This window comes from Hemitrygon akajei, chromosome 9 (assembly GCF_048418815.1).
Source record: "Hemitrygon akajei chromosome 9, sHemAka1.3, whole genome shotgun sequence".
Classification (NCBI taxonomy): domain Eukaryota; kingdom Metazoa; phylum Chordata; class Chondrichthyes; order Myliobatiformes; family Dasyatidae; genus Hemitrygon; species Hemitrygon akajei.
Genome location: NC_133132.1, coordinates 138,579,965 through 138,602,192, shown reverse-complemented (window position 1 = coordinate 138,602,192; position 22,228 = coordinate 138,579,965). Strand labels below are relative to the sequence as shown.

Here is a 22,228-nt window from a genome sequence, read left to right as displayed (position 1 = left end):
AAAGAGAGGGTGAGTGCCCTCAGCTTTATTTTTCTCCCTCGTGGTTGAAGAATAAGTACTTGAGGTTATTGGTTGCAGCTGGGAGGTGAAAGATTTAATAGAAATTTGAAGGTCAGCTTTTTTTTTTACACACAGGGTGGTAAGTGTGTGGAATGAGTTGCAAAAGGAAGTGGTTAAGGCAGGTACAATAATGAATTTTAAAAGGCAGTTGAACATATACATGGATTAGAAAGGCTTAGAAAGTTGTGCTGTCAAATGGAACTCGTTTGGAGGGGACATCTTGATTGACATGGATGAATTGGACTGAAAGGCCTGTTTCTGTGCTGTATAATTCTGACTTCCTGTCCAATACCACACGCAGTCCGCAAGTGTTTAAATGCTGCTGATATTGAAAGGTGAAAGGTTAACAGGAACCGACTGGGTGAAACTGCAGCCATCTGGAGTGAAACCACAACTATGACAACAGCTTCTAATTGGAACATCACTTTCCAGTCCTTCACAGCTGGTGGAAAGCACTTCCGGTACCTTCCTGCTTCCTTCCAGACACATCAAATTCAATCATGCACAGTGGGTGTGAAATCCAGAACATTCTCATTGTTCTGGTACAAGGGATTTCTCAACAAAACCCACTGGAAACACTGACACCTTCAATTTAAGCCATCACTGATTTGATATTGGAACTGCATATTTGAATGTAATGCTCTTTTCTTGTGCCCTTAAATATGTTTCCTTTATAACATTTTGCAAAGCTAGCCCATGATCTGAATAAATAATGAAATAGGCAAGAGGAACCAAACATTTATTATTATTATTATTATAAACATGAGAAATTCTGCCGATGCTGGAAGATCAAAGTAACACAAACAAAATGCTGGAAGAGCTCAGCAGATCAGGCACCATCTATAGAAATGAATGGACCATTGCCGTTTCGGGCTGAAACCCTTCATCAGGACTGAAATGGAAGGGGAAGATGCCAAAATAAATAGATATGGATGGGAAGGAGGCTAGCTAGAGGGTGATAGGTGAAGCCAAGTGGATTGGGAAACAAAGTTTGGAGGAGAAGGAATCTGATGGGGGTGGAGAGTGGACCAAAGGGGAAAGGGAAGGAGGAGGGGACCCAGGGGGAAGTGACAGGCAGGTGAGAAGAGGTAAAAGTCCAGAGTGGGGAATAGAAAAAGAGGGGACGAGTAGGGAAAGAAAACTAATGGAAAGAGAAATCGATATTCATGCCATCAGGTTATTGGTTACCGGATGGAATGTACGGTGTTGTTCCTTCACCCTGAAGTTGGCCGCCTCTTGGCACAAGAGGAGGCCGTGAACCGCCATGTTGGAACGAGAATGGGAATTAGAATTAAAATATTTGGCCGCCAGGAAGTTCTGCTTTTGGTGGATGGAGAAGAGGTGCACAACAAAGTGGTCCCCCAGCTCACAACGGGTCTCACCAATGTAGAGGAGGCTGCGTTGAGGGCACCGGACACAATAGATGACCCCAGGGGATTTCCAGGTGAAGTGTTGGAATTCGCTTGCAGAGATAAGTGCCGGGAAATTAGTGGAGAGGGACGAACGGACAGGGGAATCGTGGAAGGACCAATCATTGCACAAAGTGGAGAGGTGTGGTGGTGGGGGGTGGGGGTGGAAAGAAGTAGAGGTAGGATTATTCTTTTTCTCAGCTCAAGCTGTTAAACCTTGAGGTATGGGCACAGTCAAGCACACTTATTTTCCAATTGCTGGGAACTTTCGGACTATTCTAGTGGTCTTTAGTATTGTGGCTTTCTGAAGATTTACATAAATATTGCTGTGCAGGACAACTTGTGCAATGCTATTGTGTAGTGACTTTGGGATGATACCAGTTGTAGATATTACTATGGGGACAATGTACATCCTGTTCATGTTCCATAGCCTTTCAGTTCAGCTTATTTCTGATGGGTTTTACCTATTGATTTCTGTATGTTATATGTGGTTCCATTAAGGAAAGTTGTTTTTGCTTGTTTATCCTCTATTATATCTGCATTGCCCCGTCAGTGGATCAGTCGTAATATAATTTGCAGGACTGACTCTAAAACTGGATCAGGCCTGTATTTATAGTAAGGTATGAGTCTTTTATGAATTTGTATTTCAAAGGAGGGTTTTGGTGAATGAAGTTTGCAACCTGATTGTGTCTGTGTAAGTAATCAGATTGAATTAAACTGCTACAGGATCCTGTACAGGTAATGTGTTCACACAAAATGCTGGAGGATCTCAGCAGGCCAGGCAACATCTATGGAAAAGAGTAAACGGTCGATGTTTCGGGCTGAAACCCTTCATCAAGACTTCCCAGCTCTTTACTTCACCCCTTGCCCTCTCCCCGATTTCACTTATCACCTACTACCTTGTACTACTTCCTCCCCTCCCCCACTTCTGACTCTGACTTCTCATATTTTTCGTCCAGTCATGATGAAGAGTCTTGACCTTAAACATCGACTCTACTCTTTCCCTTAAGTGCTGCCTGGCCTGCTGAGTTCCTCCAGCATTTTGTGCGTATTGCTTTGATTTCCAGTATATGTAGGTTTTCTCTTGTTTGTCCTGTAATGTGTTGCATTGTTTCTGGTTCCTCTTGGCATTTTCTGCAGTTATCATCTTGAATTTGTTGGTCTTATTATTATTATTATTATTATTATGTCTTTATGATAATTGTTTTAACCACCTGGTCCTGTATGGCCACAAGGAAACTCTCTGTTTCTGGGAAGAGGTCTCCAACTCTGAGCCAGGTGTTCGATGCTTCCTCGTCGACATCTAGTCGGCTCAGGTGGGGGCGAGGATGTTTCCCATCGAGGGCTATGCTCTTCCATTGGTTAGCTTTTAGTTCAGTAGTGATAATTTCTTCATTTTTCTGGGTTGTGCTTTCGTTTTTAGTGGTGTGTACTTATCAGAATTGGACATGTTTGTGTAGCATGCTGAATCCTGTTTTTGTTGATGAAAATATATCCTTTGAAGTTTTATCTGACAGTTGGGTATTTTTTCATGTCTGTTTTTCCTGTTATTGTTATTATTATCATACAATTTAATGAGAAAATATATTTTGGCTTGGGTTAATTTTCAACCAGAACTTTGAATGCTTTCCCACCAGCTTTCACAGTTGGGGTGGGTTTTAAGAATGTATGAATAACATATAAAATATATACCAAACATAAAATGATCTTGCTTTCAGAAATTGCTCATGCGCTTCTTCAAACAATCATATTTTTTTTCCACCAGAATGATTGAGGAGTGTGGAAGAAGAGGGAAGACCATGGCTGAGAAGAGACAGCTATTTATGGATATGAGTAAGTATCCTGAGTTTCAAAGTTCAGACGTTCAAAGTAAATTTATTATCAGAGTATGTATCTGTCACCATATTCAACCTTGAGATTTGTTTTTTTTTGTGGGCGCACTCAGAAAATCGGAGAAACATAACAGAAATAATTAAAGACCGCACCCAACAGGACGGACAACAAACCGTGCAAATAGAAAAGAAAAAGTAAAAGTTAGAAAGAAATAAACAATAAATATTGAGAAATAAAGAGTTCTCGAAAATGAGTTCTTAAATTAGTTCAGAATTTGTAACTTTTAAATAAACTTTAATATTGAAGTGGTGTGAACAGATGTTTGTCTAATATTATTAGAGCAAAATTCACTCAAGGAATGAAAAATGGGCAATTTAAGAGGATGTAAAGTTGATCAGATGGAAAATAAATTCATCATTAAACTTTGCAGTTTTAGGATATACTTTTGCTCCTGTTTTGATGGAGGCCAGCTATTCAGTGTTTCCAAAAAGGACATGCTAATGAAAGAGTTGCCTAAAGTTTGTACTCTCCTCCAGGCCAGAAGAAGGAGAAATTATTGTTTTAATAATCTTAGCATACGCTTTGGAGCTACTTGTGGTTGATCATTCTGTCTGAGGATTACCATGCCTGGCCTTCTGACTTCCTCCAGCATTTTGTGTGTGTGTGTGTGTGTTGCTTGGATTTTCAGCATATGCAGATTTTGTTTTCTTTGTGAGAGACCATTTGACTGGATAGAATTTGACACAAATACCAAGCCTAACTGGCCATTCTGGGTGCTAGCTTTCTGAAACACATGACCTTGGGTCACGTTGCTGAAGGTCATGTCCCAGAAATATTTCAAGGGGCAGAGAGTACATGTACGTAGATACTGTCTGTCTTTGTTCCTATTTCTTGAACTAGGATAACATCCTTGATTCAAATCTTGGAACTCTTAGAGCTGGGCTGAATGAGTTTCAGTCTGAAGAGGGTGATAGCTTGAAAATCTTTGCCAAAAACAGAAGCCTCATGAATTATTAAGAAATACAGCACTGATAGAGGCTCTTTGGCCCATGGAATCCATGCTGAATTGAAACAAACACTTGGGTTTACACAAAGCCAAAAAAGTTACAGAGTTTAATCGGGGTAAGTAAAATATTAACTGAAGTATTGTACATCTTTTGATATTTTTTCTGTTAAGTGAGCCAAACTAATAAATAGAGACAAGGCATCTCAGGCCCATTGAACACACACTGTTTGGCATGTGCGAACTCCGGGATGGTTACTGTATCCTGGAGAGTGATAGCTACAGAAAGTGTTGTCAACTGGAGGGGCCTTTACAACTGCTGGCATTGACAAGTGTTTTAAGGAGTTGACAGTCTGGAGCTGCTCACCCTGCAGTTCAAGAGAGTGGCAAGCCTGGGTTGATGAAGGAGCAATTTAGGAAATCCTTAGGAACTCTGTGGTCTTTCAGTGATGTTCAGTTTCGAATACCATTGAGGGTGTTCCCTTGGAAGTGTGGCCACAACAAAATCCATAGAACAATGGTCAGCGTAATTGTAAATAGTGGGAGAATTCGGATGAGCACTGGTTTTCAGAGAGTCTTCAGTTCGGGACCCGAGAACGTTGCTTTGTGTCTTTGCTGATAAGGTCAAGAGTATCACTGATCATCTATCAAAAATAGACTGAGCAGCCTGAGGTTACGGTTCAACGATGCGGGATGAAGTTCTTCAGCAAATTTTAAAGAGGCAATGGTCTATGTATTGATATGAGCACCACAGGCCAGTGAGTACACAAATAGTCGGAAAGGAGTCGATGAATGAATGCCTGGCTGTAAAGTTGGTATAGTAGAGAGTGCTTTTGAGGATTAAGATATTGGGACCAGTTCAGGGGAAGCTTGGAGCTGCATGGACTGGCTGGGTTGTACCTCAACAGGACAGGGATCAGTAGGTAGGTTTGAGAGTGCAGAGCTCAAATTAACTTGGCATGAGACTGTATTCAAAAGGGAGGAAAGGAGATAAGAAAATGGATGACAAGAAATTAGTGTGTTTGGAAGCTAGGACAAATGAGTTTGGAAAATAGAGTATCTGGCTAGCTTCTTTACCCCTCCCCCTATCTTTTTATTTTGGCATCTCACCTCTCTCTTCTCAGACCTGAAGAAGGGCCTCAGCCCAAAATGTCGACTCATTATTCACTTCCATAGATGCTGCCTGACCTGCTGAATTCCTTCAGCATTTTGTGTGTGTGTTGCATTGTGATTGCTCTTTTTTTCCTGTAAATGTTTAAATAGAAGTGTTATAGTTTCAATGTAAGTTTATTGTCAAAGAATGTGTAAATTATACAACTGTGAGATTTGTTTGCTTGCAGGCAGCCATAAAGCAGGAAACCCAAAAGAACCCAAATAATAAAAATAAAATACCCGATGCACAGAGAAAGGGGGGAGAAAACCCAAATCATGCAAACAGTAGAAGTGAGCAACAAGCAGCCTGGAGTAGGCCCAAAGCCTTGGTATCAGTCCATCATGTTATCAGGCAGAGAGCACAGCATATGGGGCAGTCTTCATAGCCTCAGCACAATGGAGAGAGTAGAAACATCACAGGAGAGTGAGTGGTGTCTTTCCAGTCCATCTGGGCTGGTGTTGAAATTGTCCAAGCAGCTTATCGTACCTCGGACTAGGACCCAGACCAGGGCCCTTGCATAGTGAAACGCACCAGATCTGGACCATGCCACCCAGCTCAGCCGCTTTCGATTTCTCCGAATTGGCTCAGTGCCCAGAGTGACCCAGGTCAGTTGTACGGGCATCAGGACTCCTCTGCCTCGACTTCTCCTCTCTGAACGGCTCACTCCATTTGAGTTGATTCTGCAATGTCCCTCGAATTTGCTTCACCTTTCCACGCCTCTTCTTGTTTGTAGTGATACTTTTCCACAATTGATTTCAGAAAAGGTGTGATTAGTAATGTTTTTAGTCAAATTTCTTGCTTTTTGATCTACTAGTGAACTGTTGGCATGCATTTGGCGCAGCATCTTAAACTGGAAGTTTCATTCTGCATAAGGCAGATGAGTTCAAGGCACCGATCAATACATGGCAGTACATTATTATGTCTTTCATGGAAATGGGACTGAATGAAAAATGGTTTAGAGTTCCTGTTTAGAAGTTTTTGGCAGGATAGGAAAATAAAAAGAAGGGTGGTATTGGCAGTATTACTTTAAGAAGCATAACAGATCTGAGAAGAATTCAGACCTGAGAAGAATTATTAAATGATGATACAATAGAAAGATAATCAAATAATGCTGCATGCATTGAATGAAAGAACAACATTAGAGGAAATCACACTACTGGGAGTGCAGTGTAGACTTCCAAACAATCTGTAATTAATTAAAGAGCAAATCTCAAGACAAATCTGGTCTGAGGTACTTAATAAATACTTTACTTCAGTATTCACTATGGAAAAGGATCTTGGTGATTGTAGTGATGACTTGCAGCAGTCTGTTCGCTGCTATCCCAATAATAAGCCCTGGATCACTAGTCACATCAAAGGCCTCCTAAACCAGAAGAAGAGGGCCTTTAAAGATGGTGATCGGTTGGAGCTTAAAAGAGTTCAGAAGGAACTCAGAGTACAGATAAGGGGGGCAAAGGAGCAGTATAGGAGAAAGTTAGAACAAAAGCTGCAGGAAAAAAGCATGAAGGAGGTGTGGCATGGGATGAAGATCATCACCGGATGTGGTGCAAAGCGGGGGGCAAACATAAGTGGAGATGTGGAGAAAGCGAACCAGCTGAACAACTTCTTCAATAGGTTCGACAGCACAATCTCACCCTCACTGCAGAACTCCACACCAGGCTTACTTCCCTCACAGGAAAATATCCACTCACAGGAGACCTGGCCCACGCCCAGGTTTACGGCTGCACAGGTGGAAGGTCAACTGAGGAAGATCTGTACCAGCAAGGCGGCTGGACCGGATGGAGTTTCCCCACGATTACTGAGGGCCTGTGCGACTGAACTGGGAGAACCACTACAGCGCATCTTCAACATGAGTCTAGATCAGAGAAGAGTACCCAGACAGTGGAAAACATCTTGTATTGTCCCGGTACCGAAGAAACCACAACCAAAGGAGTTGAATGACTTCAGACCTGTTGCCTTGACGTCGCACGTGATGAAGACCATGGAGCGGCTGATAATACAGAATCTGAGGCCACAAACCAGGCACGCCCGGGATCCGCTTCAGTTTGCGTATAAGGAGAAGGTGGGAGTGGAGGATGCTATCACGTATTTGCTGCACAAATCACTCTCTCACCTAGATGGGGTCAGTTGTGCTGTGAGGATTACATTCCTTGACTTCTCTAGTGCCTTTAACACCATCCAGCCCAAGATCTTAAAGCACAAACTAACGGAGATGGGAGTAGACTCTCACATGGTGGATTGGATAGTGGACTACTTGACAGATAGACCTCAGTATGTGTGGTTGGGAGACTCTAGGTCTGACACAGTGGTCAGCAGCACAGGAGCGCCACAGGGAACCGTACTCTCTCCGGTCCTGTTCACCCTGTACACATCTGACTTCCAATATAACTCGGAGTCCTGCCATGTGCAGAAGTTCGCTGATGACATGGCCATAGTGGGGTGTGTCAGGAATGGACAGGAGGAGGAGTATAGGAAACTGATACAGGACTTTGTGATATGGTGCAACTCAAACTACCTGCGTCTCAATGTCACCAAGACCAAGGAGATGGTGGTGGACTTTAGGAGATCTAGGCCTCATATGGAGCCAGTGATCATTAATGGAGAATGTGTGGAGCAGGTTAAGACCTACAAGTATCTGGGAGTACAGTTGGACGAGAAGCTAGACTGGACTGCCAACACAGATGCCTTGTGCAGGAAGGCACAGAGTCGACTGTACTTCCTTAGAAGGTTGGCGTCATTCAATGTCTGCAGTGAGATGCTGAAGATGTTCTATAGGTCAGTTGTTGAGAGCGCCCTCTTCTTTGTGGTGGCGTGTTGGGGAGGAAGCATTAAGAAGAAGGACGCCTCACGTCTTAATAAGCTGATAAGGAAGGCGGGCTCTGTCGTGGGCAAAGTACTGGAGAGTTTAACATCGGTAGCTGAGCGAAGGGCGCTGAGTAGGCTACGGTCAATTATGGAAAACCCTGAACATCCTCTACATAGCACCATCCAGAGACAGAGAAGCAGTTTCAGCGACAGGTTACTGTCGATGCAATGCTCCTCAGACAGGATGAAGAGGTCAATACTCCCCAATGCCATTAGGCTTTACAATTCAACTGCCAGGACTTAAGAACTTTTTTTAAAGCTATTATTAATGCTTTTTGAGTTAGTGATTTAGATGCATATCATATTATTACTGAGTTAAGTATTGTATGTAATGAGTTTTTGCTACAACAAGTGTATGGGACATTGGAAAAAATGTTGAATTTCCCCATGGGGATGAATAAAGTATCTATCTATCTATCTATCTATCTATCTAAAAAGCTTGAGCATGCAGATAATAAGAAAGAGGATGTGCTGGAGCTTTTGGAAAGCATCAAGTTGGATACGTCGCCGAGACTGGATGAGATGGAACCCAGGCAACTGTGGGAGGCGAGGGAGGAGATAGCTGAGCCTCTGGCGATGATCTTTGCATCATCAATGGGGATGGGAGAGGTTCCGGAGGATTGGAGGGTTGCAGATGTTGTTCCTTTATTCAAGAAAGGGAGTAGAGATAGCCCAGGAAATTATAGACCAGTGAGTCTTACTTCAGTGGTTGGTAAGTTGATGGAGAAGACCCTGAGAGGCAGGATTTATGAACATTTGGAGAGGCATAATATGATTAGGAATAGTCAGCATGGCTTTGTCAAGGCCAGGTCCTGCCTTACGAGCCTGATTGAATTTTTTGAGGATGTGACCAAACACATTGAAGGAAGAGCAGTAGGTGTAGTGTATATGGATTTTAGCAAGGCATTTGATAAGGTACCCCATGCAAGGCTTATTGAGAAAGTAAGGAGGCATGGGATCCAAGGGCACATTGCTTTGTGGATCCAGAACTGGCTTGCCCACAGAAGGCAAAGAGTGGTTGTAGGCCGGTCACATTCTGCATGGAAATCGGTGACCAGTGGTGTGCCTCAGGGATCTGTTCTGGGACCCCTACTCTTTGTGATTTTTATAAATGACTTGGATGAGGAAATGGAGGGATGGATTAGTAAATTTGCTGATGACACAAAGGTTGGAGGTGTTGTGGATAGTTGGAGGGCTGTCAGAGGTTACAGCGGGACATTGATAGGATGCAAAACTGGGCTGAGAAGTGGCAGATGGAGTTCAACCCAGATAAGTGTGAAGTGGTTCATTTTTGTAGGTCAAATATGATGCCAGATTATAGTATTAATGTTAAGATTCTTGGCCGTGTGGAGGATCAGAGGGGTCTTGGGGTTTGAGTCCATACCTATAGGACACTTAAAGCAACTGTGCAGGTTGACTCTGTGGTTAAGAAGGCATATGGTGCATTGGCCTTCATCGATCGTGGGATTGAGATTAAGAGCTGAGAGGTAATGTTACAGCTATATAGGACCCTGGTCAGACCCCATTTGGAATACTGTGCTCAGTTCTGGTTGCCTCACTACAGGAAGGATGTGGAAGCCATAGAAAGGGTGCAGAGGAGATTTACAAGGATGTTGCCTGGATTGGGGAGCATGCCCTATGAGAATAGATTGAGTGAATTTGGCTTTTTCTCCTTGGAGCAACAGAGGATGAGAGGTAACCTGATAGAAGTGTGTAAGATGATGAGAGGCATTGATCGTGTGGATAGTCAGAGGCTTTATCCCAGGGCTGAAATGGTTGCCACAAGATTTTAAGGTTCTGGGGAATAGGTACAAAGGAGATGTCAGGGGTAAGTTTTTTAGTCAGAGAGTGGTTGGTGAGTGCGTGGAATGGGCTGCCAGCAACAGTGGTGGAGGCGGATATGATAGGGTCTTTTAAGAGACTTTTGGATAGGTACATGGAGCTCAGAAAAAATAGAGGGCTATGGGTAAGCCTAGTAATTTCTAAGGTAGGGATATGTTCAGCACAATTTTGTGGGCCGAAGGGCCTGTATTGTGCTGTAGGGTTTCTATGTTTCTAAATGTAACAATAAAGTTAATAAAGTGGTATTAGTGCAGTATTTTTATTTCCTAAATATTAACTAGGACACAGTCACTGTTGAACTTGTAGTGGGCATTGAATTCTTACATTCAGGAAAACTATATTAAAGCCAGTATAAGATTATTTTGTTTATGTAATGAGTTATTTTGTAATGAGTTTCACAGAGCACAGTACTAAAACCCTTGCCTTATGTTGCGTATATACTAATAATTTAGACTTAAGTGAAGGGGGATTGATAAGAACTTTGTAGAAATGATTAAAATTGGCCTTGTGTGTGGCAACGAGTAGGCGAGTTTAAGACTGGACATGGATATGGCATTACATTAACCGCCACGGTGGTGTAGCCGTTAGCGTGACACAATTACATCTCCTGGCGATGGAGTTCAATTCCCACTTCCTCTGTAAGGAGTCTTTGTACATCCTCCCTGTGGGTGTGTGTGTGGGTTTCCCCCGGGCCCTCTGGTTTCCTCCCACAATCCGAAGACTTACCAGGTAGGTTAATTGTTTGTTGTAAATTGTCCTGTGATTAGGGTAGTTTAGAGTTAAATTGGGGTGTTCACTGCTGCAGGTCAGCATTGCTCAAAGAGCTGAAGGGCGTATTCCACACTGTATTTCCACCTAAATAAAACTAAATAAATACATATAGATACGATCAGTCGGCAGAAAAACGGCAAATGGAATTTCATCCAGAAGAGCCTGAGGTAATGTAGGTGAAACTGCAACAGGGCAAAGGAATACACAATAAATGTGAGAATATGTGTAGGTGTAAAAGAACAATGTCACCTAAAGGTTGATTAAATTGTGAATGAATTGAAGGCCAACATTTGACTGATGCCTAAATTTAGCTTGCCTAATTGATTTGTATCAACTTGAATCATATACTGTCAATAATAACTCTCAATTGAATGTACAATGTTGCCTTTTTCTTGAATTATTAGAAGTTAGTTTAAAAAAAACGTTGACCATGTTAATCTTAGAATCATGCCTCACACTGCTTGACTGTTGTCAACTAATCAGTGGATTAAGCCAATTAACCAATTAAAAGTGTTGTCAAATTATATTTAAGTTAAATCACAGGAATTTAGTATTAACTAACTGCTCGCTGATGATAAATCTGCGCTTGGGATTGGTGTCTGGGATTAGCATAGATTTATATGATTAGGCTGCTGAGAGAGCTGACAATCCGGGCGGTAACAACTCCCATTTATACAGTGCAGTACCTCTGTTGTAGTAACATTTCCACATCAGAAGCAGGAGGTGGTGAACAATTTGGTTGATGGATTTGGTTCTGGTAACATTTGGAGAGGGTTCGGGAGGCAGTTTCACAGTAGGATCCAGGCAGCTGATGGTGCAGATATTACCAGTGGTAAGGTGATTAAAAGCCAGTTTGCACAAGGGGATAGAGACTTAAAAATGTGACAGACCAAGGGGGATGAGGCCTTGGGTAATTTGTAAATAGGAACGGGCATTTCAAAAATCTCCTGAGAGCGGATGTCAGCTCAATGAGCAGAGTAGTGAGATAGGTGAATTTGGTTTGAAGCAAGTAGATACATAAAGTAAAATTTTGGATGAGCTCCAATTTATGTGAGGGGGAAGGCAATGGGTCAGCTCGGAATGAATATTGAGATTGTGTTTGGCTTAATGGCTTATTAAGCTATTGCTTTCCCAGCATTTAGTCTTTGTACTCGTAACATTTTGAGGAGACAATTAATGTACTTTTCAATCAGTTTTCCTCTGCTGCAGCTTTTTAAAAATCTTTTTAATATTTTTCTTCATGACGCTATCTCATTCCCATTGATTTATGGGCTTGGTTTTAATGGTTGAAAAGGCAGAGTATTTTATGTAACCAGTCCCTGTGCTCAGAAGGGCAATGATCAGACTAGTCTACCCTTGCTCAAGAGTTTCCTTGATTCTTTAAGCTAGCTGATGGGTAAACTTCAGTCCTGCACAGTTGCAGTTTGAGATTGTTAGAGTACGCAAGGAGCTGGTGTAAAAAGGCAGTACTCGGTGTTCTTGTGAAAGGTAGATTGAAATATTGATTGAAATTCCTTCAACTTCTAACCAAGTGCTTCTGACTACTAGCAACTGAGTGAAATGTACAAACAATATAAAATGGCTGACCTGATGACGAAAGGTAATTGCTTAGCAAAGCAATGATAAGGAATCAACAGCAGCTGTGAACTTACAAGGAAGCAGTGAGATCTAGGAATTAGAAATAAAATAACAAACCATCTCAGGTAGGACATAATAGTGACCTTTAATTGTGTATTGGTTATCTTAAGTTTGCTCCTTGTTAGTTTCACATTGAGCAACTAAATATATCCATTGGAATCTTCGACAGCCCCTCATATCTTGAATAAAAGACACATTTGCTTTCAAGGGCAAAGAGACAATTTCGAAGGAGGTTGGAGGCGACACCGGATGTATGACAACTCTGGTAGGGGTTTGCAAGACCTTACTTCCAGCAAAGTGAAACCCAGTAGCATGAATGACAGCGATGCCTCATTACCGGATGAACTCAATGCCTTCTATGCCCGCTTTGAAAGGGAGGATATAACTACAGCTGTGAAGATCCCTGCCGCACCCGGTGACCCTGTGATCTCCGTCTCGGACGCCAATGTTAGACTGTCTTTAAAGAGAGTGAACCCTTGCAAGATGAAAAGCCCCCACGGAGTAACTGGTAAGGCTCTGAAAACTTGTGCCAGCCAACTGGCGGGAGTATTCAAGGACATTTTCTCACTGCTACAGTGGAAGTTCCCAATTGCTTCAAAAAGGCAAGAATTATACTGGTGCTTAATAATAATATGAGCTGCATTAATGACTACAGCCCAGTAGCACTCATATATACAGTGATGAAATGCTTTGAGAGGTTGGTCATGACTAGACTGAACTCCTACCTCAGCAAGGACCTGGACCCATTGCAGTTTGCCTATCGCCACACTAGGTCAACGGCAGATGCAATTTCAATGGCTCTCCACATGGCTTTAGACCGCCTGGACAACACAAACATCTATGTCAGGATGCTGTTCATCGACTATAGCTCGGCATTTAACACCATCATTCTCACAATCCTGATTGAGAAGTTGCAGAACCTGGGTCTCTGTACCTCCCTCTGCAATTGGATCCATGACTTTCTAACTGGAAGACCACAATCTGTGCGGATTGGTGATAACATATCCTCACTGACAATTAACACTGGTGCACCTCAGGGGTGTGTGCTTAGTCCACTGCTCTACTCTCTCTGTACCCATGACTGTGTGGCTAGGCATAGCTCAAATACCATCTATAAATTTGCTGATGATACAGCCATTGTCGTTAGAATCTCTGATGGTGACACCTGCAAGAGTGCAAGAGTGAGATATGCCGACTAATGGAGTGGTTTCACAGCAACAACCTGGCACCCAATGTCAGTAAGACGAAGGAGCTGATTGTGGACTTCAGGAAGGGTAAGACAAAGGAACATATACCAATCCTCATAGAGGGATCAGAAGTGGAGAGAGTGAGCAGTTTCAAGTTCCTGGGTGTCAAGATCTCTGAGGATCTAACCTGGTCCCAACATATCAATGTATGTAGTTATAAAGAAGGCAAGACAGTGACTATACTTCATTAGGGGTTTGAAGAGATTTCGTATGTCAACCAAACACTCAAAAACTTCTATAGGTGTGCCATGGAGAGCTTTCTGACAGGCTGCATCACTGTCTGGTATGGAGGGGCTACTGCACAGGACTGAAAGAAGATACAGCAGGTTATAAATTTAGTCAGCTTCATCTTGGGTACTAGCCTACAAAGCACCCAGGGCATCTTCAAGGAGCGGTATCTCAGAAAGGCAGCATCCATTATTAAGGACCTCCAGCACCCAGGGCATGCCCTTTTCTCACTGTTACCATCAGGTAGGAGGTACAGAAGCTTGAAGGCACACACTCGGCGATTCAGGAAAGCTGCTTCTGCTCTGTGATCCGATTCCTAAACGGACATTGATCCTGTGAACACTACCTCACTTTTTAAAATATATATAATCTGTTTTTGCACGTTTTTAATCTATTCAATATACACATACTGCAATTTACTCATTTTTCTTCTGTATTGTGTATTGCTGCTGTTAAGTTAACAAATTTCACGACATGCCGTTGATAATAAACCTGATTCTGACTGTAGCATGTCACAATGGTAGGCTGCACTTGAGTTGAAAACACCTGTAATATGAAGTGTTACTGTCTGCATGATTGTGTGCTCTGCTGAGAATTTCTGACATCTGGTTTTAGTACTTAAAGCACTAGTCCTGTTCGCGTGAAGCCAACAACCTGAAAAGTTTTCAGTAGGCCAGATTGCACTGCTCGTGAACTGTTGCCGAGTTGCAGTTTGCACATCTATGCGCTAGAAAAGCTGAAGTCATGCTAGTGGGTAGGGAGAAGTGCCTCAGTGTTTGATTTGGCAGTAAGCCCAGAGCAGAGCTCAGTCACACTGTCAGGCAGCTTCATATCCCAGAGCTTAGCTTTACACTAGCCATACAACAATACCTCATTCAATCCACTGACCTGGATTGTTAGGAATATGGATAATTGAAAAATAGAGGGCTATGTAGGAGGGAAGGGTTAGATTTATATTAGAATAGGTTACAAGGTTGGCGCAACATTGTGATGTGTTCTTTGAAAAGGTTAAGAACAGGTGACTTGATTTGTTTCTTTATTATATTAAACCTATTTAATTAATTTAAACGTATTCCAGAGCAAAATGCTGGCAAAAGGCTATTTTCTAAATGAGGCATGGCATTGCTTGTAGACCACCCTGTGTCTGGGACGGCTGTGAGACCTGGAGGTTGTACCTGTGAGGGTGCAAGCAAAGGAGCTGCAGGTGGCATGGGGGTGAGGGAGGGGCCTGGCCTGGCTTGAGCAGGATCAGGCATAAAATGGAGGAAAGGAAGGGAAAAAAGGCCCAGTGTTACCCTAAAGAACAGATGGGTAGCTTATTTACATATGTAACTATTGGCAGTGTGTTATAAGAACTTAACACCTCAGTATTTGCACAAGGTATTAGCTCTCACTTTTTGTATGTCTGCTTAGACCTGTGTTGCTAGTTTGTGTAATGCAGGGTGTTATTCAACACCTGAGCCTCATTGGTTATTGCAACAGCAAGTTCCGATATGACTGTGAATGGCCCTGCTTATTTCTTGTGTATACAATTTTACTCACTGGAGGAGGAGACCATCCCTGCCTAATATTCATTGTTAATGCCTTGTGTGGACGATTATTTCCAAACAAGCAAAAAATTGACATTACATTGCAGATCAAGCTCCTTTAAAACATTTGATTTCTTAAATCCAAAAGTTTGGAATTGCTTCTCGCATTTGATAGATTATTTGAGTGACTTATTTCATTGCTCCCCTTGCTCCTGCTCTGAAGTTTGCCCAGATCTGTTCGGACTTGTCATATATTTGCAGCATTGTTGGATTTTTCTTTTTAATCAGTTGTTATTCTCACAATGCACACAAAATCAATAAAAGTTTTTAAAAAAGAGCAATGTATCATTTTTACAGTCTGCTGTATTTTTCAGTGTTAGAATCATTGCTTTCATAAGATTTATTGTTGAAGAGAAAAACGAGTTTGTTACTGTTATTGATCTGTGTAAAAGTGATTGAACTTTTTTGGAATTATAGCAAGAGTCTGTTATTCCACAGTTCATTTGAGGTTCTGTAGGGAGCTATTTGTTTTGAAATTCATTCTTAAGAATTGTAGAGGATTCCAGTATTGACAAGGTTGCATTTTATGTGTGCCTGAAGTATTGGAGCAAGGCTTATTTTTTGCTGCGGCAATGCACTAGAAGTTACCCTTCTCCTGTGTTACAAAATCTGATTGCATGAGAAAGCAATGTTACAGTGCAAATACACTCCACAAATTTATCATTGAAATTGCATTCAATGTTCATTCAGCAATTTGAGAAAATCCCAAAGTGCTTGCTGTTGGAATGACCTGGTTAAGATTTCCACTGCTATGCCCAGAGGAAGTTTATATTAGCAGTTTTCTGTAAAAGCTGGAAAGTGTGATTTGGCTTCGGCTAAGATAAGGGCCCATGTTGTCCAGTTTAGGAATGTTAGTCGGTATGATCTGCTACTTCTTGCCAACCAATGATTGCATCTGAGCAGTATTTACACAGCATTCACTCAAATCGAGCTTACGTTAATCGGAACATCCCGACTTTCCTATTTGGTTGAAACCCAACTCAGACTGATCCTAGACGTATATTGTTCATGAAAGGTGGCTTTCTCACCACTGAGTCACGAGGCTGTTTGGAGGATTAGCTAATGAGCTGAGTTTGCATACAGGCCTGGTGTGTGTGTTTCTTTGGAAACCATCAAAAAATTGCAGCATCTAAAGCTTAATGCTACAAGTCAAATGGAGATTTTTAAAAATCAAGTTTCCAATGTTTTGATGTAATTAGTCAAAGCTTTCATTGGTATACATATTGCTTCATGAACAAAGGGTGGAGTTAATTTTATTGGGCTTGGAATGATTAGAATAGAATTCTTTATTACATGAGACTCTTATTATTAGAAATAATGTTTTTATTAAAAATGGAATGAAATTGAATTATTTTTGAACAAGACATGAGGACATTGGTTTTGTTGAAGAGTCTTCTTTGACATGGTCTCAATTGCAGGTTTCATTACCGGTGACTTTTTGATGGGTGCCAAGAAAGTCTGGTTTAAAAAGAAAAGCATCCCATATCTTGCAGAAAAAGCATTTAAGCATCAAAGCAATGTTTACTTTTCATCTTCCGTGCTTCATTTATAAATACAAAGAATCATTTCTCCGCCTTGCACTGAATAACACTACTTAGAACCCCTTAATTTACACTGTGTATGACCCAAAGTTGGGCTGGCTGGTGGTGTAGTGGCATCAGCACTGGACTTCAAGACGGTTGGTCCTGAGTTCAAACCCAGCTGGGTCCCAGTCTGGGCAGCAGCAGTGTCTGCGTGGGAGAAAGGCCCATATCTTGCCATGAAAACCCTATGGACCCCAAATTTTAGGTTTAAACCCCTATCAGAAGAGTTTAATAGCAATTATTTATGATCTGATTATGAAAATATGTCTAGGTACATTTGATAAAATTAAGAATGAGTGGGAAAGAGAACTTCAAGTATCTTTCTCTGCAGAGAAATGGGAGAAAATTCTTAAACTAGTTAATACTTCTTCAATGTGTGCCAGACACGCTTTGATACAATTTAAGGTGGTTCATAGGGCTCATATGTCCAAGGATAAGTTAGCTCATTTTTACTGCCATATAAATTCTGTTTGTGAAAGATGTAATTCTGAAGTAGCTTCCTTGACACATATGTTCTGGTCTTGTCGTCTTCTCGGAAAATATTGGAGAGATTATTTTGATATTGTTTCATGTTGATTTACAACCTCATGCTATTACTGCAATTTTTGGATTCCCAGTGATAGACTCCAGCCGCAACATAACTTCCTGACTTTGAACTTAAGGCCTCGACAAACAAAGGCAAGCATGCCATCTTCCTTCTTAACCACCCTCTCAACCTGTGTAGTAACTTTCAGGGAGCTATGAACTTGGACCCCAAGATCCCTCTGCATATCAATACTGTTAAGGATCCTGCCCTTAAGTGTCCCATCTCTTTATATTTGACTTACCGAGGTGCAACACTTCATATTTGGCTGGGTTAAACTCCATCTGTCTATATCTGCTACTGATCTATAACTGCTGTATTGTTTGCAGTCTTCTACACTATCCACACCACCACCATCTGCAAACTTAATAATCCATCTATCTAGTTTTCAATCAGATTGTTTATATACATCACAAACCAGTGGAAAACTTCTTGTATTGTCCCGGTACCGAAGAAACCACAACCAAAGGAGTTGAATGACTTCAGACCTGTTGCCTTGACGTCGCACGTGATGAAGACCATGGAGCGGCTGATAATACAGAATCTGAGGCCACAAACCAGGCACGCCCGGGATCCGCTTCAGTTTGCGTATAAGGAGAAGGTGGGAGTGGAGGATGCTATCACGTATTTGCTGCACAAATCACTCTCTCACCTAGATGGGGTCAGTTGTGCTGTGAGGATTACATTCCTTGACTTCTCTAGTGCCTTTAACACCATCCAGCCCAAGATCTTAAAGCACAAACTAACGGAGATGGGAGTAGACTCTCACATGGTGGATTGGATAGTGGACTACTTGACAGATAGACCTCAGTATGTGCGGTTGGGAGACTGTAGGTCTGACACAGTGGTCAGCAGCACAGGAGCGCCACAGGGAACCATACTCTCTCCGGTCCTGTTCACCCTGTACACATCTGACTTCCAATATAACTCGGAGTCCTGCCATGTGCAGAAGTTCGCTGATGACACGGCCATAGTGGGATGTGTCAGGAATGGACAGGAGGAGGAGTATAGGAAACTGATACAGGACTTTGTGATATGGTGCAACTCAAACTACCTGCGTCTCAATGTCACCAAGACCAAGGAGATGGTGGTGGACTTTAGGAGATCTAGGCCTCATATGGAGCCAGTGATCATTAATGGAGAATGTGTGGAGCAGGTTAAGACCTACAAGTATCTGGGAGTACAGTTGGACGAGAAGCTAGACTGGACTGCCAACACAGATGCCTTGTGCAGGAAGGCACAGAGTCGACTGTACTTCCTTAGAAGGTTGGCGTCATTCAATGTCTGCAGTGAGATGCTGAAGATGTTCTATAGGTCAGTTGTTGAGAGCGCCCTCTTCTTTGTGGTGGCGTGTTGGGGAGGAAGCATTAAGAAGAAGGACGCCTCACGTCTTAATAAGCTGATAAGGAAGGCGGGCTCTGTCGTGGGCAAAGTACTGGAGAGTTTAACATCGGTAGCTGAGCGAAGGGCGCTGAGTAGGCTACGGTCAATTATGGAAAACCCTGAACATCCTCTACATAGCACCATCCAGAGACAGAGAAGCAGTTTCAGCGACAGGTTACTGTCGATGCAATGCTCCTCAGACAGGATGAAGAGGTCAATACTCCCCAATGCCATTAGGCTTTACAATTCAACTGCCAGGACTTAAGAACTTTTTTTTTTAAAGCTATTATTAATGCTTTTTGAGTTAGTGATTTAGATGCATATCATATTATTACTGAGTTAAGTATTGTATGTAATGAGTTTTTGCTACAACAAGTGTATGGGACATTGGAAAAAATGTTGAATTTCCCCATGGGGATGAATAAAGTATCTATCTATCATCTATCTATCTATCTATAACCTCGAGCTGCAGTTAGTCCTTTCAACCACCACTCTCTGTCTTCCATGGACAAGCCAGTTCTGAATCCAAATGGCCAATTTACCGCTAATTCCATGCATCTTAATCTTCTGGATGAGCTTCCCCTGAGGGACCTTGGCAAACACCTTATTAAAATCCATACAGACAACATTCACAGCTCTACCTTCATTAATCACCCTAATCAACTAGTAAAAATAACTCAGGTGAATAAGACGGGACTTGCCCTGCAGAAAGCCATGCTGGCTCTCCCTAATTTGACCGTGGTTTTCCAAATGTTCATAGATCCTATCTGTAAGTATTCTCTCCAGTATCTTCCTTAACACTGATGTGAAACTTGTCAGTCTGTAGTTCCCAGGATTATTACTGGTTCCCTTCTTGAATAATAGAACATTAGCTACTTGCCAGTTTTGCCTGTGGCAAAGAGATTTGTCAAGGCCTCAGCAACCTCTTCAATTGTCTCACTCAGTAACTTGGGATATATTCCATTAGGTCCTGGGGACTTATCTACCCTATTTCTCTTTAAGAGACCCAACATGATTTCCTCCTTTTCTACAAATGCATATTAATACTCTCTGCATTGATCTCCTTGTCCTCCACATCCTTCTTTGGTAACTATTGATGTAAAGTACTCATTAAGGACCTCACCCATATCCTTTGCATCCAAGCAAATAGGCCTCCTCCTTGTCCTTAAGTGGTCCGAAACTCTTCCTAGTTATCCGCTTACCCATGATGTATGTATCGAATTCCTTGGGATTCTCTTTAATCAAAGTTGAAAGTACACTTATTCTCAAAGTATATATTGAGATTTGTTTCCTTAATAGCAGCCACAAAACCAGAAACCCAAAAGAACCCATAAAAAAAAGACTGACAAAATACCCAATGTGCAAACAGCATTGAGAATGTAAGTGAGTCTGCGGGCATAAAGCCCAGAGCAGCCGTAGCATGCCCAGAGCCTCAGCCTCAGCACATCGCAGAGCAGAGTAGATGCCACAGAGCAGCGAGCAGATGCATCCTGACCCTCGCGTCTGGTCTCGACATCCTGCCGTTTCAATCATCTGGCCCTGCATTTAAATTGTCCAAACATTGGGTTGTTCCCCGCACTACGACCCGGGCCCTATTGCATCAATTTCAGCCTGTACCCAACCCTTTCAAAGTAACCCGGCGCTTAGATCAGTAGTATCTCACTCTTGGTTCAGGTGGATGGCCCTGAATGTGCCTCTGCGCTCACCCTGACTTTGTCTCAACTATGCCTCAACCTCGCTCCAGCTTCTCCTTGGACGTGCCACGACCTCGCCTTGCAAATGCATGCTTCGATCCTCGACTCAGCCTCGACTTTTCTTGCCTCTTCATTGTTTGCGGTGATCATTTACCCAAGATTTTTTTTACAGAAGAGTGTTATTAATAAAGTATGTACCGTAGATTCCGGACTACAGAGCGCACCTGATTAAAAGCCGCTGGCTCTAATTTTAGAAAGAAAATCAATTTTTTACTTGTACAGGCCGCACCGGATTTTCGGCCGCAGGTGTCCCACGTTGTAATATGAGATATTTACACAGAAAGATATTACACGTGAGGATTTTTTAACTTTTAATTAAATCCATATGGTAACATAAACAAATACATATTGCAAATGCTTTTTTTCGAACCGTGCCTGTAACGCGGCTACTTTTAAATATACGTTGCGTATACTTTTTTACTGAACAACATTCCAATATCTCCTAACGACTGGTAAAAAAATATATATACTGCAGCCTACCAGGAAAAGTTATTGATCGCCTTTAACTTAAAAGCAGCGTTCGCTCAGATCCAAAGCCGCTCGTGTAATGCCGCTCCCCCCCTCCTTCCCGTTTATCGCAAACCGGTATCCCACAAGACGTGGCGAAACCGGGTGTGACGTCATAGCATCCCGCGATGTAGTACAGAAAACAAATATAGTTAAAACACTTCTAACTTTAACTAACAAATGAATTACTAAGCGAAAATATTATAAACTAAATAACTGCCATAAAGGCAGCACAGTGCTTTTCTTCGAGTGTTTTCCATGTTGATGAGGGTGAGTACAAATGACTGATTTACAATAATTTAATTGTGAAAGTGCGCTTGATTTATCGTACAATTTCATTGGACCTCTGTGAACTACTCATCAATTTTATTGGTCTATTGTTACGAGGCAAAATGTTTTTGGCGGCATGAAAAAAATAATGCATTAAAGGCCGCAGAGTTCAAAGCTGTTCAAAATGTGGGAAAAAAGTAGCGGCTTATAATCCGACATCTACGGTAGTTGTATTTCTTGTTTTGGGAACCGCCAGTAAATTGTCAGTTGCCCTCAGCAACATCTTAAATCAGAGGCTCAGGACTTTTCAAGGCCCCTCTTAGTTTTCCTATTCCTTTCTTGAGTTTTTTGGGATTCTTTATAATCCTCCAGGACTCTTCTGATTTTAGTGTTCTAAGCTTTACATCATATATGTCAAACTCAAGGCCCACGGGCCAAATCCGGCCCGCGGTGGAATTATCTTTGGCCCGCGAGATAATATCTAATTACTATTAAAGCTGGCCCCAGTAA

The 22,228-nt window shown here is 42.1% G+C and overlaps 1 protein-coding gene across 17 annotated transcripts in view; it reads left to right on the top strand.

The window, feature by feature from the left end:
- Window positions 1-22,228, top strand: part of LOC140733570 (dystrobrevin beta) — a 494,877-nt gene that overhangs the window by 144,215 nt on the left and 328,434 nt on the right. For all 17 annotated transcript variants that reach the window (XM_073057088.1, XM_073057083.1, XM_073057081.1 and 14 more), the window contains exon 3: window positions 3,235-3,302. In XM_073057088.1, the coding sequence (XP_072913189.1) occupies window positions 3,236-3,302 (67 nt within the window). In that variant the 5' untranslated portion in view covers window position 3,235. The remainder of the gene's footprint in view (window positions 1-3,234; window positions 3,303-22,228) is intronic.